The 18,383-nt window shown below is 45.2% G+C and overlaps 1 protein-coding gene across 3 annotated transcripts in view; it reads right to left on the minus strand.

The window, feature by feature from the left end:
* Positions 1-2,466: 2,466 nt before the first annotated feature.
* Positions 2,467-18,383, minus strand: part of GMPR (guanosine monophosphate reductase) — a 40,577-nt gene continuing 24,660 nt past the window's right edge. For all 3 annotated transcript variants that reach the window (XM_057367455.1, XM_057367456.1, XM_057367457.1), the window contains 2 exons: positions 15,500-15,659; positions 2,467-7,347 (listed from right to left, as the gene is read on the minus strand). In XM_057367455.1, the coding sequence (XP_057223438.1) occupies positions 7,167-7,347; positions 15,500-15,659 (341 nt within the window). In that variant the 3' untranslated portion in view covers positions 2,467-7,166. The remainder of the gene's footprint in view (positions 7,348-15,499; positions 15,660-18,383) is intronic.

Here is an 18,383-nt window from a genome sequence, read left to right on the forward strand (position 1 = left end):
CTTGGGTATACATTCTTGAGTGCAGCTACCAGGCGCTTCAAAGGGTGGCTACTGTGCAAAACTAGAGTCTCACTCTCCGGCTGTATTTTGGCTTTAAATCTCTTCTGCCTGTGCTGAGGGAGACCCTGGCAGCCCAGAGGTCAAGGCTGGTTTGGAGAGAGGCCTTGGCAGTGTCCCCAGTGGGCACGGCCTGGCCGGCCCCATTGTGGGGAGCCTGCTGGGGCTGGCAGCCCTCGGGTCAAGAGCTGCTGCTGGCTGAGCACAGCCTGCATAGTTCCTGCCTGAGGCCTTTTGGTCACGTTTTTTTTTCTCTCTCTGGGGATGCTGTTTCATGTTTTTTCAGCACTTCCTGTTCCAGATGAAATCCAAAGAGTATAACCCTGAGTGAGAAGTGCTTGTAACAAGGGATCCTAGCCGAGCACTAGCAGCAGAATGGTACCCAAGGCGACCTGGCCTTCCAGCCCCTGTCACTGCCCCTCTCCCCCACTGCTGCTGTCAGAGCCGCTGGGAGCAGCTGGTCACACAGAGCACGTTTCCAATGTCTTGACCAATGGCAAGATTGATGTTTTTCAGAAGCCAAAAGGAGAGGATCCAGAAGCAGTGTCTGAAGAGAGGATCCTTTTCCTGTCCAAAGATTGAGATGGGCAGCTGGGAGCTGGTGGCAGGGTGGAGAGGGCAAAGTTTCAGGCTGCTCCCATCCCCCTCCCCAGAAGTGACCCAAGCTTTGGCTCCCACGGGCACAAAGGGCAGGAATGCTTGCCCTATGCAAGTGACCCCTGGGCACTCAGAAAACAGCCCCAGTTGTGTTATGGTGAAGTGCATTCAGCCAACAGGTAGTATTTATACAATAACAGTCTCTAACGTTTCGGTAGGTTTTTTTCTTCTTGTTAGCTGAAAGGACTCAAGTCTTCCAATGAGGATTTTATGGAGGCTTCATCCAAGGTTTTCTGTTAGTTTCTATTTTGAGCAGTTAAAGCCCCTGTGCCCTTTYCCTCGACCACACAGTAGGTGTGCATTGGAAGTGCTGTTTACAGTGAGCAGGGTCACTTGTTAAAGCCATCCTTGCTGTACTATGGGATTGGTGATGGGCAGAAACTTCAGGGCCCAGATCCTCGGTCAGGGTGGAGCCAGGTGGGACCACTGGCTCCGCGGGCAGCACAGCTCTGCCCCTTCGCACCCTCTGGTGAGGGGATCCCACCCTGGCATTTGCTTTAAAAATCCATGGCCCAGGTGCTCTCCCATTGAACACACTGCAGAATTCTTGCCCAGTCCATCGGGTTTGGATCTGGGCAGCTGAGGGTAAAAATGGGCTGGGGGTGGCTGCAGGTGGCTCAGTCTATGTCTTTGGCCTGGCTGTCAGGCTAGGCACTTCACAGAGTTACTAATCTGGTAAGGCATAGACGCAACTCTTCACAACAGTCAGCTAATGTTGAAACTCACTAATGTATGTATTTGCTCCTTTTTTTTTTTTTTTTAACAATGTATTAACTTGTTGAACACTGTTCTTTTCGCAGTGTTACAAAAGTGGGGGAGGGGGAATTTCCCAACCTTTTTCAGTGCGGGTGAGCTACTGAAAACCATTTTGTACTAGCTATGTCACCACTCCCGGCAGCAGCTGGCAGCAGCGCTTGGCCGAGCCAGGGTCAGGTCCAGCCATTTGACATCAGTAGTTTTAAACTTTTTTTTGTTTTTTAATTGTCTGGTATTACTAATGAGGGTTGTTGCAAATCACACTTCCAGTGTAGTTCCTAGTGTAGGCCCAGTAAAAGGGATATTGCAGCTTTGTGTTGGGGAGAAATTGAGCTGACATGGCCAGTACAAAGGAGAAATAGGGAGGGAATAACGTTTTGCACCTTATTGAAAAGAGGAGAAGATTTTAAGTGCATACAGACATAGTTAAGAGCTTTTATTGTGACAGGAGAACTTTTTTCCATACGCGTGCATACTCTCTGTAATTCCAGTGTAAAATATTGTACTTGCACTAGCTTTTTTAAAACAAATATTAAAAAAAAAATGGAAGAATTCATATTCTATTTTCTAATGGTGGTGTGTCTATTTGTAGGATACACTCGCGTCTGTTTATTGAATTTTATGGTCCCTTTCTTTGATGGTGCTTGCAGGTTTTCTAGGTAGAAATTATTTCATTATTATAATAAAACAATGTTTGATTCAAAATTTGAACAAAATTGTTTTAAAGAAATTGTCTGTATACCAGTACAAGTTTATTGTTTCAGTATACTCGTACTAATAAAATAACAGTGCCAATTGCAAACACGTGTTTTGTCTTTTATGACTGAATGGGAGAGAGCTTTCCTAGGGACATAATTTGCCCAATTTGATTCTCTGCCCCATCCTCCCCCAGCCCCACCCTGGCAATGCATTTGAAAGCGCTTGCTTTTATTCACGATGATGCAGAAAGGTGCCCGTACCCTCCCACCCACTGGCCATAAAATGCTCTGCAGACTGTCAGGGTGAAGCTCTTTATTGCATAACAAAAATTTCAGAGCAGTTTGGATGATTGCACCATGCACACATGGATGCCACAGCAGAGGGAAGGGGAGCAGCACTCTCATCACCATCTCAGCAGGGCCGAGCAGGGCAGCAAAATGCTGAAAGCTCATCAGCTTTTTGGCCAATTACACAGAAGCATTTCACAGGTATCAGAAGCAATGCCAGGGAGTTCTGGACTCTGAATTACTGATTTATGTCTGAAAACTTCAGCCAGTAAACACTGGCTCACATGCTAGGGAGGGCTCACTTAAGCACCTGGGTGACCACAAGTGAAGGGAAGACTGCTGGGAGTGGTCCACCCTGTGTTAGGGGTGCAGAGCTGTGCCAGCCTCTACTCAAGACACCCCTGCCCCCAGCAGCTCCCAGTCCACTGGGAAAGGCTGGCCCTCTCCCACCTGCTGGCCCTGGTTGCTGCGGAGGACAAACCACTGATCTTGGGCCTTGGCTCTTTTTATCCCCTCTCTTTGACACAAGGCCAAATCTGACACTGGTTGCAAAAGCCCTCCTGGCTCCAGAAAAGAATTTTTGGTACAAACTGGTATTAGCAACTAAACAGCAGCATCCCCTGAAGACGATGTGAGATGGTGATGGATAGACATTGTACATACATTGGCAGAAAGCTGTAACAACAAGTCTGTCACAAAAGTGGAGTTCAATAGGTATAAAGTAGGGAGTGCTTCGTTCAGGAAAGTTTCAAATTCTCATCGTGTCCTTGACTGAAAGCMCCTGTCCCAACACAGTGGGCTTGGCCAACAGCTGCTGCATTTCTTCCTTATCCCCATCCTTTAAACCTCTGCTACTGACTAGCTGAAAGGAAGATACAGGCACATTTTGTATGGAAAGAGCTCCCCCAAATGCTTACAACTCTCCATATTTACAGGGTTTCCCCATCCTACATTCAACCCCACCATGCCCCARTGGAGAAGAAAATCACACCAAGAAAGCCCCCGCCCCCCATGGCCCACGGGGACTGGCTGTTCCAATGAGCAGATGGGAGTGCATTTTGTCCAGAGAACAGAGACCTGCATGCCTTGCTTTGCTTGTCAGGATGCTGGTCCAAGGCCCAACCCTTGAACAACTGGCCTCACACCTACAAAGAGGTGTCCACATGCASGCCTTGCAACCACAGTCACTGCGGAGAGAGCAAGGCTGCTCCTGTGCCAAACCCTTCCCTCCCAAGGAAGTTCCACTAAGCCAGGCTGTGTGGGCAGGAGCCCACCGCGCAAAACGTGCTGCAGCAAGGCAACCCCAGAGCAGGACTGTGTGCGCCAGGGATGTCAGAGGTGTCTTTGTACTTCAAGAAGCCACAGGCAGACATGCTCAGCAGGGATTGCTTTAATGATGCATGTTATCCTTTTCACCATCCCCACTTGTAGGTCTTTGGTATGTTAAACTGCACCACTGTGAAGCTAGTGGRCCGAACCTCAACATTGCTTGGGAGCTCAGCAATTGCCTGGCTGGGGGAAGCAGGAATGGCCTCAGCCTACAGCACAGGCTGTCACACTCACAGCATTCCTCTGCACAGGATGGGGTTGGGGTGTAGGTTTAGAGAAGACCTGGTCTTGCAGAATCACTCAACATTAAGCATTATTAAGTACTTACAAATTTCATTTCCTACAGGACACTGAGTAACAAAGAACCTAGTTAGACGTGCAGGTGAGGTAGATCCACAAATGGCACATGGCATTTGTCAGTGGTTGTGGTCTTGACTTGCACTATCCTGCAAAACAAAGTGTGTTCCCAGCTCCCTGTCTCAGTTCCTTGTGGGAGTGRCAGCAGGCTTGAGCAGGGTACAGGACCTGGAGCTAACCTAGCTAAGTGTAGATAAGGGCAGCTACTGCAGCACAGGAATAGGAGTTAAAAGAACGACTCAAACTCTTTTTATTTTTTTTTTTAAGTTTTCCAGCCTGTCTCAGAGCTGCACAGTGTCARTGGTGAGCACTGACATAGCTGAGGGTTTTTCCTGAACAAAATTCACATGTAACTAGGCGAGATGCAGACATGCCACCAGTTCAGCCTTTCTGCATCTCACTTCTTTCTCCTGCTCACTTCTGGAAAGAAGAAAATAAAAGAAAACATGCTGCTTATCAAAACAATGGTAAGACCTGCTGTTCAGAAAACCAAACAYTTCAAGTCAAAACTTTATCAGTCACTATTCATGGCATCAATGTCGTTCACAGCCTGAAGAATTTGGGGTACAATTTAAGATTAGCCTATCCCTGTCCTATTATTCAGTGATCAGAGGTATGTGCAGGAGGGGAAGGAAAGCAGGTGTAAGAGTGGCCCCATTTGCCACATTTGTGAAGAGGCAGCTTCCCCTTGCGCCCCAGAACCTGCCCTTTGGAAAAGAAACTGTTCTAAGGATGTATAATAAAGCTGCTCGGTTTGGTGTGTGCATGATCTTTTAAAAAAAGGTTTATAAATACATATATTTTTCTATGCCTATGTATTTCTTAAATTCCACTTAGAAATGTAGCTAAAAAAAGTAGAAAAGCGCTAGCGAGAGTGGGCATGGGACCAGCAGAGTGCTGCGCTTCCCACATGTGAAGGCACCAGTGTGGAGACACACCTGTGGTCAGGCCTGGGCCCTGGTGGTCTAACCCCACTCCTGACAAAGGTGTCCATTTGCTTCTGTCCCCCCTCCCCTTTACAGCATATTAATAGAAGAACAGCGCTGTCCTAAAGTTGTACTGATGCAGAGAGGTTGCTGCCCATGCTCTGGGCCTAGTGCAGGTGAAAGCAGTAGTGGCTCGCAGTGCCTTTTTGTGTAAAGAAGCCTGGCATTTTCTTAAAATGAGACTTCCAGGCTGGAGGGAACTGAGATCTGGGCCTGGATTCATGGGACCTTCTGCATTCACATTTCTTTATTATATGTGGGCAGGACAAATGGTCCTTGCAGCCAGTGCAAGCATGACCTGTGCTCACATTAAGGCCCTTGTCCACTTCCAAAGCAGAAGAAGAGGTCATCCCACAATTAAGAAGTATGTCCTACATGTTAAATGGAAGACATTTAAAATAYTGGGCAATTTAAAAAATATCCTGTGCTTTTTCTAATGTGCACAACACACTTCAAAATCACCAGGGATCAGCCTGTGGCCTGGATTTGCTTCTCTGCGCGGTCCATTGTACCAGTCCTCATGCATGGCTCTTTCAGCAGTCCAGCCTATGACTTTTAATTCTAGAGTCTCTCTTTACTATTCCTTTTCCTACAGATTACTTTTTTGCTTTTCAAAGGAAGCCTGCTTCTTTCCACAGATGTCTACAGGAAGGGGAAGTAAAACTCTGAAGTACTGAAGTAACATCAGCCACATTATGATCTCAGCAGCGGTTTAAAGTAAGTGGCCAAGCATTACTAATTCATTGGTGCTCACTTTTACATCATTTATCATAATGAGCTACTATGGTATTCATGTGGATGCCATGTGTATTTCCAAAGAAATTTTTGTTGTGATTTATCAATTAATTAGCAGGCCATTACACTTTACTGAAGTGTTACCCAGAGTCTCAAACATTCATTACTGCCTTWAGAGCAAATGCTTTAACTCCATCCCAGCGTGGCAGTGTCTTGTAATCAGACAAGACTGTTCTGCCAAAAGCTCTGTCTTGCTTTACATGGTGTCAAGGACGGCAAATAAGTGGTACCACATAACCAGAAGGCAATTTGATCCCTCTGGCCTCCTCCACCTGGCTACAGACAATGCACTGCACAGTATTTTTATGTCTTTTTGCTAAATGGACGTGAGCAGGCAAGGGAACAGGGAGAACCGCAAGAACCGTCTCTCCTTGTCAGGGTTACGGTTGCTGAGTTTCTTAACAACCTGTTCCCAGAGAGCAGGTAAAAGCAGGAACTCAGGTAATTMATTAACTGCACTCATGAAAAAGCAGGCAAGCTCTGAAAAGTGTTCACCTGAGTGATCTCCTCAGATGGGGGCAGGAGGGCCAGCACAGTTTTGATACATTCAGTGCCAGCTTATTTGAAAAGGCAAGCCCATTGAATAGGGATATTTAAGTAAGAAAGCAATACCAGCCCTGTGAACTAAGTGTGATAGAGATCTGGCATTTTTAGCATCACATGTCATCAGCAGCCAGGCCTCATCTACCATCCACCTCTGACATTCTGCAGGCTGGCAGCTGTGCCCCAACATCCACTCTTTGGCCAGGAAAAAGATTAGGAGAATTTAATTTTTTTAATTTCTCTATGCAATTCTTTGCATCTCYTTCTCTCCCAGCCTGCAATTTCTGAGAGGTGCACTGCCAGAAAGAGGTGGTAGCTGATAGGTCAGTCTTAAAAAAAGGAATGTGTGAATGTGTGTAGGCGTTAATAGCCATGTCTGCACAAGCAWATTCCTTGTTAATTGAGGTTTCAGCAGCTATTTTTCAGAGGGGGAAAAAAACAGGTGAAGAAATGTTGATTAAAAACTAAAATAGGCACAACAATAAAAGATGAGGCTATTGCATTCTGAATCAATGGCACTGTGTTAACAGCATGACCTTCCCCTTCCAAATCCCAGCCATAGGCCCTTGAATGGCTATGACACTGCCATTCTGACAGAGGGAAGTTTGCCGCTAACACAATATGGAGGAGAAAGCAAAGGAAAAGAGCTGCCCTTCGTGCTCTTCTCCCCCACCCCTCTCTCCAGCCCCCTAGGTCTAGGCTAGGAGAAGACCTCGTTGTGCTGCTGGGTGACCCGGATAAACGTCGTTCTCTTGCTCAGTTCCTTGAGTTTGGCAGCTCCCACGTAGGTGCAGGTGGAGCGCAGCCCCCCAAGGATGTCCAGGATGGTGTGTTCCACATCCCCTTTGTATGGTACCTCCACAGTCTTGCCCTCYGAAGCCCTGGAGAAGAGATCAGTCACTGTAGTCACGTCTCGATGCAAAACATGAGTGTATTAACTGGAGCAATGTGGGGCTTAATACTCTGAAGGCTGTAGTTTACAAATGTGGCCCCAGCTTTACTGCTTGCTGCTCGTTGCTGCTTGGTGCTCTCAAGCACTGAAATGCCTCAGCTCTACTCACCACCAACACTGAGAACTAGAAGTAGACAGATCTTGTAGATGCTCCAATATCTCATGAGTTTATTTAGAGATCTGCCCTTTCCTCCCCTCTACCATCTGCCTACAAGCAAGTAAAACTTCCAGTTTAATTGAAAGGTAAATTTGATTGTGAGTGCTGCAGGCTTTAAAGTGTAAGGAACAGCCAGACTCAGACAACAAAGAAATATTGCAGCTGGTTCTCAGCAGGCACCACCCAGCACAGCTCTACAGGGGCTTTACAGCCCCTGGGCTTCATCCCATGTCACTGATCCAACACAGATGGAAGTGCTCTGGGTTTCTTCCTACCAGTGTCAYTCTCCGGAGTTCACAGAGTGAGAAACCTGGTACAGAAACCTGCTACACAGCTGTCCCCTGAACCTAAAGGTGATCTAGCAAAATTCACAGCCAGGTAAAAAGGCCAGAAAAAATAGCAGTGCTGTGAATACTGTCAACTGCTGGTGCATGCCAGCACAGACTCACTGTTCCCAAAAAGTGCATCTGAAGAATTACATGATGGAAGAATCCAGGCAAATAACTTGCACTCCTCTTCCAGCTTTCTCCAGCCTCATGTTCAACAACCCCACGTGTAGCAGACTCCTAATCAGCAGCTGATCTCTAGGCTTTAGAGTAAGCTTGTTCTGCCTGGCACAGTGGCTCCTCTGGAAAGGCAGGCCTTAGGAAGGGACGGTAGACCTCCACATAGACAAATGTGGAGRAAAAGGGAGATGCTTTCCTTCTGCCCTACAAAATGGAGGCAGAAATCATGGCAGGGGTTTGTCATTGTTGTAAATGTGGCTTTATTTTCTTCTTCCTTAAAAAAGTTTCCAGGGGATAGTACAAGAAAGAAAGGGCATGCCTGTTTGTGAGGCTCCATTTGTGAATCATTAACAACAGCAACAGCTGCTGTGTGGAGGTACTTCAGTGTGAGCCTGACTATATTTCATCCTGTTAGTTTAAATGTGAGGTCACAGCCCTAGGGAGATGATAAAGGCAAAGTGTTGATATGCCATGTGAGTAAGGAGCCATAATTAATCTCCTGCCATCTGATGAATAATTGACTCTTTCTTGAAACTCTTAAATAAACACTGCAGTGAGTGACCAACAGAATATGGATGTGCCATTGGCATTTTGCAGACTGCACAGGGCTCAGGGGTCTGTTGTACAGCTCATGCTGCTGGGAGTTCCCAGGCTTTTATTTTCAGCTCCAGTGCCAGCAGGAAAAGGCTGGACCCATTAAATGACACTCATGCCACTGCTCCTGGCTTTTGGCCATGCCCATCTCTTCCAGTCAAAGTTGGGAAGTTCAGCTCAGGCTCCAGGGAGCTTCCTGTGAGATTGTGAGAATCACATGTCTGGGACTTGTGGAAACCAGTGCAAATTCTACCACATCCCACCATCTGAGGAGCTCTGCATGTTGTACTGGGCAAGAAGTGCAGGACTGCCCATTCAGGTAATGCATAAGAGACCAATTAATTCATGCACAAATGCACCACCAGTTCAAATATAAGTTCCCTGTTAATTTGTGCATTAGCATCCTGTGGGTCATAAGCTGCATGTTACACCTATGACCATGAACACTTGGTGGTCCTTTTTTCAGTGCAAAATTACAGAAATGGGTGATGCCTACAGCCACTGCCCTGGGAGATATCCCTGCAGAGGCTATGGTGGTGTTAGGAAGCTGGAGCTTGTGGGGTGCCACTTTTAGCTTTGGACACCAAAATCTACAACAGTGGTGAACACAGCCCCAAAGCTCTGATAGCTGAATACTTGTTACTGCTCCTCTAAGTGTCACTGCTGTGCTGGTGGGATTGTCCTGTTGATCAAGGAATAACCTGCAGTTACCATACTGGGGGAAGCATGCTTGGAAGAGAGGGGTGTGAGATCAGCTCCATAGTCTTGTCCACAGGGATGGGGGGGATGAAGTTTGTGATGAAATATACTCAAGCTGTGCTAACATTAATCCCAATACTCTACTACCCAGAGAAAAGGGGGTTTTAAGAGGTAACATCTGCTCAGACCAAGCTGAGCAGTCATCTGGTTCCCAGGAAGTGTGGGTGGAATTTTACTATGTGTATGCCCACACTGGTGCACTATKAACTGCTTTAGTCTGACCCAGGGGTGGGATCTGTATCCATATGGATATACAAAAACAAATTTTTATGTTAACCCCTTTAACACAGTGCTCAGGATGGAGGAGAGACATTTTAGTAAGTGTAATGCTACAGTATTAATCCCTACTGGCTGGCCCAAAAGGAGGAAAAGTSGTGATGTAGATTAAGACCGTGATGATGTCAAAAGAGTTCATATTGGATTAACATTCTCTGAGTTCCTCGATATTTGCCTTGTCGGGGAGAGGAGTGACGTATAGAACATAAATTGCTGGGCTTGCTGTGCTCTTGTGTAAGTGCCAAATTAGTTCACACATGAGCACTGAATAAACTAATGCATGAATGTCCAGTTAATTGATGMATGAATGGCCAATAATTTTTGTATAAGCATCCAATCAGTTCATGCATGCATACCCAAATTATTTATGTCCAAACACCCTGTTAGTACATTCATGAGTACCCAAGATTATGAGCACCCAGCTGATTTTCATGAGCACCCACGTGRGTACTGTGCTGGGCAAACATGGTAGGGCTCAGGTGACACAGTCAGTGTGTGACCTGTGTGGGAGAAGGCCATGACTAGCATCATGCCACAGATGGTTCCACCTGACTCCAAAAATGGCATGAGTCACCAAACCTTCAGTGAGTCAGGGGAGCACAACACCTCTGCTCAAGTGTATTTAAGAAATGGCAGCAGCCACTGCAGGAGGAAACACACCTGGACACACCTGAGGAGATGTGCAGCTAGAGAGGCACGCTTGAGACGAGGTACTCCATGAGAAAGATGTGTACTCCTAAAGGGACTGTAAGCCCTGTATGACCCATGCCAGAACGGGGACAGCTGTAAAGGGACTGTGTCTTGTGGACAACCCATAATGGAGAAAAAAGAAGAGTAGCAGACAGAAATCATTAACACATAACCACAATGTCCTGTGCCACCCCTTTTCTCACTGAAGGAACTGAGAATGATTGAGTGTGACCTGTGGTGAAAGTAGGGGGAGTTCAGACATGGCAGACATGGTGAAAAGAAGTCTAGCTGGATTCTGGAAAAAGGTGAGGAAAAGTATTCACATGCCTGTAATCCTTAACTACACAGCAGTGATTTAAAGTGAGTTCATTGGCAAAAAAATGAAACAATGTAAAAAAATCCCCAAGTAGAGACTGTTTTGCCAGCAGAAAATGGCTATACATAGGCCATGCATAGATATCCTGGCTTCAGCTGAGATACAGTTCATTTTTTTCCCTAGTAKATGGTACAGTGCTATGTTTTGTATTTAGCATGGAAATAAAGTTGATAACACACCAGTCTTTTAATTATTGCTAAGCAGTGTTTAGCGCAAATAAAAGACTCTCCTCTTCCTCACACCCCACCAGCAAGTAGGCTGGGGGACACAAGCTGGGATGGGATATAGCCAGGACAGTTGACCCAAACTGGCCMGAGGGATACGCCATACTATATGGCAACGTGCTCAGTATATAAACTAGGGAGGGAAGCTGGCTGGGTCCACTGCTTGGGAACTGGTTGGGCATTGACAGATGAGTGGTGAAAATTGTGCATCACTTGTTTTGTATATTATTATTGCTGTTATTATTATTGTCATTATTGTCATTATGCCTTCCCTTTCTGTTCTACTAAACTGTGTTTATCTCAACCCATTAATTTTGCTGKTTTTTTTCCCAATTCTCTCTCCTATCACACTGTGGGGTAGAGTGAGTGAGCACCTGTGTGGTGTTCAGCTGCCTGCCGGGATAAACCATGACAATGGATTACATGGACTGTCACAAAAGCTGGCACACTTGGCAGAGAGTGCATAAGCAAGTCAGCAGGAACTGCTGAGGGTTTTGCAGCTCTGACATCTCTCCTGGAGTTGTGACCCAAAACTAACCCCTTCTCAGAAACACAGGCAATGGCAGAGCAACCGAGGCTCCCAGCAGCTGAGAAAGGTGTGTTCAGATGCTCTCAGCAGTGACTCTGTCTCTTGTCAGCCACTGAGTGGTGAACAGAAACAGAGAATTATTTGCTTCAGACTCTTGGCACAGGGCCCAGTCTGTGGTGCCCCTCCTGGCCAGCTGAAGGCTGCTGCATGGAGGGATGTGTGTGGTGGGTGGGAGTCCTGGCAGGCTAGATGGGATGAAGCACATGTATTGGTGCAGTCAGCCCAGCAGGGTGGGTCAGAATAAAGGGGTCAGGCTGCCCTGGCATGAGGCAATCTTTCAAGTGGGGCATTTAAGAAATTGAGGAATTGGGGGCAGGTCTTCTAGGCTATCATTTGGGATACATGACAAGATGGTAAGCAGCARCCAGCAGCTGGTACTAGTCTTCTCTGTGGCCAAAATTTCACCCTGCAGTTAATGTAAAGTGCYCAAACCCAGCTTAGTAGCAGCTGTGAATTGCTGAGCGGCCACAATAGAACTGCAGCGTTCACACAAAACCTGTGAAATCTCAAAAGGGCTAACAAAAGCAAATTGGTTTTAACTGAACAATACCGCATGCAGCCTCAGTCCCTGCTTGCCTGATTTCCCTTCTCCCACAAAAGAAACACAAAAATTGCCTTTCAGAAATCCCCRAAGCTCTGATCCCTATTCCTCATGGAAGGAGGTGAAAATGTAAAAATAAGCCAATATATAAATGACRTAAGAGTAATGAAACTGGGTACACAGATTAAATGGGATCAGCTTGACATATTCATTACAGAAATGATWACTCTCATGACTTTATTCCCTGCTACAGCCATCTCAGCTTACCTGTCAGTTTTAATGTAACTGCTGCAGGCTCTGGCTCTCCAGCCAACACATGTACTTTTGAGAAGATGAAGTTAAGTGACAARCAGTCTGATTCTGCAGGGGACTGAGCACACTGAGCTCCTGACCACTTGAATAACGCAATGTGAGTGCTCAAGCTCTTTTAAAAACAAAACAGCTTATTTGGGTCACCAATACATACTCACAGCTGGGCTTTTAATGCATATAAAGGAACCCCACTGACTTGACCTATWTGGGTCAAGTTTGGGATATCTAGCTTTTAAAATGCTGACTAAGAACCCTTTTGGTTCACGCTTGCCATAAGCTAAACTAGGAAGTGATTAAACTTCCTGTAACTTTTACTGTAAGAGCAATTCAAAGCAAAGCCTTGTGCTGTTTCAAATCCCCTTTTAATGCATATTTACAATGCTAGATTTAGCAGCTGCTGTTTTTAAACCACAGTGACATTCAAGCTGGGACAGGCCAAGGAAGACTGAGGCCAAGGCTGGTACAGGTAGCCAGCTCTGTGTCACAGCTGTAGAGTGAAGATGARTATCAGCACTTCCATAATTAAGAGCCAAAGCTCATGGATTTAGTGTTTGGAGCCATTGTATCAGCAGTAGACTGGGAGACTCCTTCTATGCTACCTATTAGTGGCACAAAAATGCAGTATTTCGAAAGGGACTAAAAATTTCAGATTGCTCTTGCTTCCTTACTGCTGAGGAAGCATCAGAACTTGGGTACCAGGGAATTCTCAAACCAAGGGTGCAAATCAAATACAGCTATGGATCAAGACAAATTTGTATAGCATTGCCCATAATGACTTTAAAGGGTCTGTCTAGAGTGAGCCAAATACAGCACCTTTCTGTACATCATTTGCTCCYACAAGAGAGAGTATTTGCACTTTATCTCATTTTTAAATGGGACCAGTGTCAATTACTTCTGCTGGCAATAAATTTTGTTGCCACATCACACACACCTAACAAGGTGGAACAGAATTTAMGGGCTGCCTTAGTCCTTTGTCCCTCTGGTTCAACCAGCTTTCTCAGACTTTTCCTGCAGCTGACACCACCTCTGTGGAGGCACGGCCCTAACACCTGTGCTGCACTGAGATCCATGCAACATGCCTGGGCTGCTCTGATCTCTCAGGGAGCTTCCATTAACTATAAGCCTGCCTGCATCAGGCCTTTCCCACACTCCAGCTGACTCAAACACATGGTAGCAAAGGACAGAAAATGATCATTCTGATAAAAGGTTGCCAGCACCACTGCGTAATTGGCAGCTGCTACTTCTATATTATGAGACACTAGTGCTGTCCACTCAGATCACTTTTTCAGCGGCTTTGCCAACAAGCAGATTTGCTGGAGGACAAAAAAAACACTGCTTCTGGCAAGTGGCATATGAACCCAAAGTGAATGAAAGTTCAGAGATATGCAAGCGTATCTTTCTGGTGCATCCTTTCAGCTTGTCTCAGATGCAGATGGCCTCTTGCGCAGCTCTTTCTTCTTCAAATAAACAGTTGTGCTTGAGAGCAAAAATGCTGAACAGGTTGCCAAGAGGTGGATGCTCCATCGCTGGAAACATCAAGGCCAAATTGGACAGGACTCTGAGCAACCTGATCTAGTTCAAGATGCCCATGCTCATTACAGGGGTGTTGGAGTAGCTGAACCTTAAAGGTCTCTTCTAACCCAAATGATTTTATGATGCCATGATTTAGGCCAAAGGAGACAATTGTAAATGCCCCAAACGAGATTGTGTTTTACCACTTTGCACATCGCAAAGTGCTACGTGAACTAGAGCACCATTTTATGTGCAGACGAAAACCACCACAAGAGTCAATGCTGGGGTGGAGAACAGCAGGTGGGATCGAAGATCCTTCTATCTAGCATGACATCTGGGATTGCTATCTATCAGCTTATCTCTGTCAAAATGTGAATTTTGTTTTGTGGATCCCATTATGCTTTACATTCTGTACTTTCACAGAGCTGCAACTCTTACCTGTTGATAGCAGCTGGACATGTTGGGAAAAACCAGTGTGCTGGAATAGTTGTAGCAGACAAGGCAAACAAAACCCATTAATCCTGAGTGTCTGCCTGGAACAGCAGGTAAGGTCACTGTGTCTGAAACTCTTGCAAACAGGAGTTTACCAGATGGGACCAGAGCCTGAGTCCACACCAGCAGAGAAAAATCAAAAGGGACCCCTCAATAAACCAGTGTTCACTGTAAGATAGGAGACATTCTCTAACAAAGTATGTTAAACCATATTGTCTTAAGGTTGTCACTCATAAGAGAGAAGACACACAGGTTTTCTGGTTCATCTGCTTTTTTAAAAAGTCAGAATTCTCAGCACTTTCCAGGGTAAAATTGCAATGGACAATAGATTAGTTTGCAAAGCCTGTCTTCCTTTCATCTCCCTTGAGGATTTTAGCTCCAAACCAACAAATCAACTGCATTCTGCACTATTTGAGGCTACTCTGGTGATCTGTTACCAAAAGTGAGGTGGGAAACCTGTATACAGAAGGCTTCTGCTGCCTAAGAAGATTGCCCAACAAACACAGGAAGGAGTCCTGGGGCTGTTGCTGGTGAATGAGTGCTTTGGTCCTGAGCCCTCATCAGTGTTACAGCTGTAACTCAATTCTGCACTAGGGAAAACCCCAGCTCAGCTTCACCAATTCACGAGCACACACTTTCTGCAAACAGAAGGGAGCATGTGGCTTAGCTGGGAACCCATACACCAACAGGACACTCAACCTGGACAAACAGAGGGATAAAAACTGCATCCTGGTATGCCATGTTCCAGCATTTACACAGYTCATACATATTCTGAGGGACCGGGAAATCAGAAGAGTGCCTAATGACTTCCCAGACCATGCAGCTGGTGCTGCAGTACCAAAGCAGCTGCAAAGCAGTGAACATCACTGCTGTCAGCTAGCCAACCCCAGCTCTTTCTCCCTGTCTCCCTCTGGATGTCACCCCTCTCTCAGAAATGCTGTGCAGGTAACAAGTTCTTCAATGCAGCATAGGCCTGTTTCCTTTAGCATCATTCTGCTCCAGAAGTTCCTGGATGGATGGCTCACTACAATTGCTCCTGTGTGGAATTCATACCTGTATTCAGCAACCCTTCCTGCATGCTTCATCATGGCTGTATCAGAGCTCATTCCATAGAATAGTTTCACCTTCTTTCCATTCTTTTCTATAATGTCTCCAGCACTCTGGTCATGGCCTGCAAACATTCCTCCAATCATGACAAAGTCAGCACCGGCTCCTGTGATCAGCAAAGGGACATGTAAGAAAGCAGGGAAAGGAGAAGGGTGAAAGACAAAGCAAGAACAGTGATCTCCAGAAAACAACAGCCAGCACTTAAAAGCTTGGTCCAGAGTCCCCTCCTGTAATAGTTATAGCAAACTTGGAAGAAAAGTTTTACTGAAGAACTGACAAAGGGTAAATTGTGTTTCTCTTGTATTTTAAATGGAAAAAATACTTTTCTGTTATGACGACAAAGATATAGATTATTCTACTCTACCCCAGAGTATTTTATTTTCAAATTCAGTTTTAACCCTTTACTTCATAATAGTATGTGAGCACGATTCCTTATTAACTGTGACTGCAGCAATCAGAAGTCCTAAACACAGGGCTGGGACCTGTTGAGCTCAATGCTGTACAGAGAAGCAGMTAGTTCCTACTTCAAGAGCTTTCTTGGTCACAAGCTGTGAGTGGGAACATACCCTGAAGGAAAGCAGACTCACTAATATAATGTAGTCCTCCCWACAATGACATAAAACAAGCAGATTTTTTTACTCAAATTATGGATTTTTCAAGTCCRTCAGCCGTATGGGTTCAATGTTATTCTGGATAATCCCTAGCCAAAGAGCTGGATGGGTCTGCATTTGGTCCCAGTTTAAAAATTCTGGGCCAAGGACGACCACCCTGAGTTCTGGGGTTCTCAGCATGCACCACAAAAGAGGTCTAACTTATGGCTACAAATCCTAAATATGTTTCAGATACTGAATAGCAACACTSAATACTCAATTATGACAGTTCAGTCTATCTATCTCCTCTGGCTTTGTAAATCATGAAACTGGTTCCACTGGGAGTAAGATCAGGAAGAAGGTTTTTGGAATAATTCTTGATTTTCTACTGTGATCTCCAGTATTTCCAGCTAGGCTGGAGCTGTTCCATCAGCAGCTCCTCCTGTGATATTTTGGCATATCTAGTCTTGCTTTGAAAAGTTTTAGTCTTTTATGAGCCTTTGGTGACCCAGCCCTAAAACAAAGCTTCTCCTTGTTCATACTCTCTGCTTCTTCAACATGTGTCAAAATAGGCCTCCCCTCTGCTCAGCTTCTTCCCAAAACTGGCAGAAGAACTTAGCTATAAACCTCATTTCACAGAAAGCATATGAGCTTGAACTACACCCATCCTGCTAAGAACAYATCTGAATTCTGGGCAGATCCCAAACTAGGTAAGTCTGGCAGTAGGGTTTGCTCTGATCTCTGTCACTATTCAAACAATAGCACCAGACCTTGAAATCTGAAAAGTGAAATCACTATCAAATCTGATCAGCTTCTGCCAAATCTGAATTTGGAAATATTATGATCTTAGAACCCATGACAAGGGTGGAGTGTGCCAGTTCCTCCCTCCAGCCCTTTGCCAAAGAGAAGAACTGGCAGCAATGCCTGGGAGCAGAGCACCTCCCTTCGCMTGGTGGCTGCTTAAAAGGAACACTATGTCCATGGTAAAGGGTCATTAAAAATGAGGCTTGTGCTAAGTATTTACAAGCAGTATTTATAGCTAGGCACCCATTCAGGTGTCCTATCATGCCAGCTACCTGGCAGATTTCTCCTGAGCTCCATTGTTTCAGATGGCTGAGTTTTAAAGACTTGGTTTGACTCATACCTGATACTACTATTAACCTGCCAAAAAAAAGGGAATACTCATCCTYTAATTACCGGTGGTAAATTCCTGTTGCTACCTGGCACAACCTTGCTCCATCTTTGCACAAAATATATACCCTGACAAATCCAGTTTATGTCTTCTTCATGAGTGAAAGAAAACATGAGAAAGGAGGGACAGATTTGAGGTCAAGGCTTCAAAGAGGGCATTTAAACAAAGCCTGCCAAAAGACATGATGGACTCTACCTTGTCAATACTATCTCCTGATCTCCAATTCTAGTGCCATTTTCAGATGTTGGTCTTAGAGCCTTCAAATTATTAATGCAAAAGTCATATGAAATCTACACTTCAGAATCACAGAATTTTGGTTCCTGTGCACTTCAGTATCTATTTATTATTTTCCTTTTGGCTGCATATTTTAGGAGGGAAGCAAATATGTTTGAAGTACAGGATTGAAACTCATCCAACTTGAGTAACTTTTGCAAACTACAACATAATTCATCAAGCTTTTCCAGAAAAGAGGAGCTATGTTACAGCAGATGCAGCAYGTCTAAACATTAAAATGACACATGCTTGCTGCCCTGCTGCTCCAGAAATGACAAGCCCATATTAAATATACTTCTCCAGTGCTCTCCAGAACCTTCCACTGTGCTTCAGTGCTGCAAAGATAACTGAAAGTTTCAAGTCTGTTCCACTACTTCTCTATCAGTTACTATCTGCCCAGGAGGCTGCAATTTTTAGCATGGKCTTTAACTTATGCACACTTTGTTTTTGTATAACCACCAGAAACACTTGTGATGTTTGCAACAATGTTGTTGCAATGATGTTTGCATTCATCTGCAGTCTTTTGTTTTCAAGTACAGATTGACAATGTGGCATTATTTCAGGTTATGGGAGACCTGGCAATCCCCTGGATAAGAGAGGACATGATGGAGTATGTTGCACACARGCATCCCAGAAGTTCACTCAGGGATGGCCAGACTAATCCTGTTTCCACACAATACCACTTCCATGCACTGACTTTCTCCTTGAGGCTTATGTTGTATATGGGCTGCTTTTGCTCATTCACATTTCACAGTGCCTCCTCTTTCAAGCCATT

This window comes from Malurus melanocephalus, unplaced genomic scaffold, assembly GCF_030028575.1.
Source record: "Malurus melanocephalus ecotype Western Australia unplaced genomic scaffold, MMel_1.1 scaffold_79, whole genome shotgun sequence".
NCBI lineage: Eukaryota > Metazoa > Chordata > Aves > Passeriformes > Maluridae > Malurus > Malurus melanocephalus.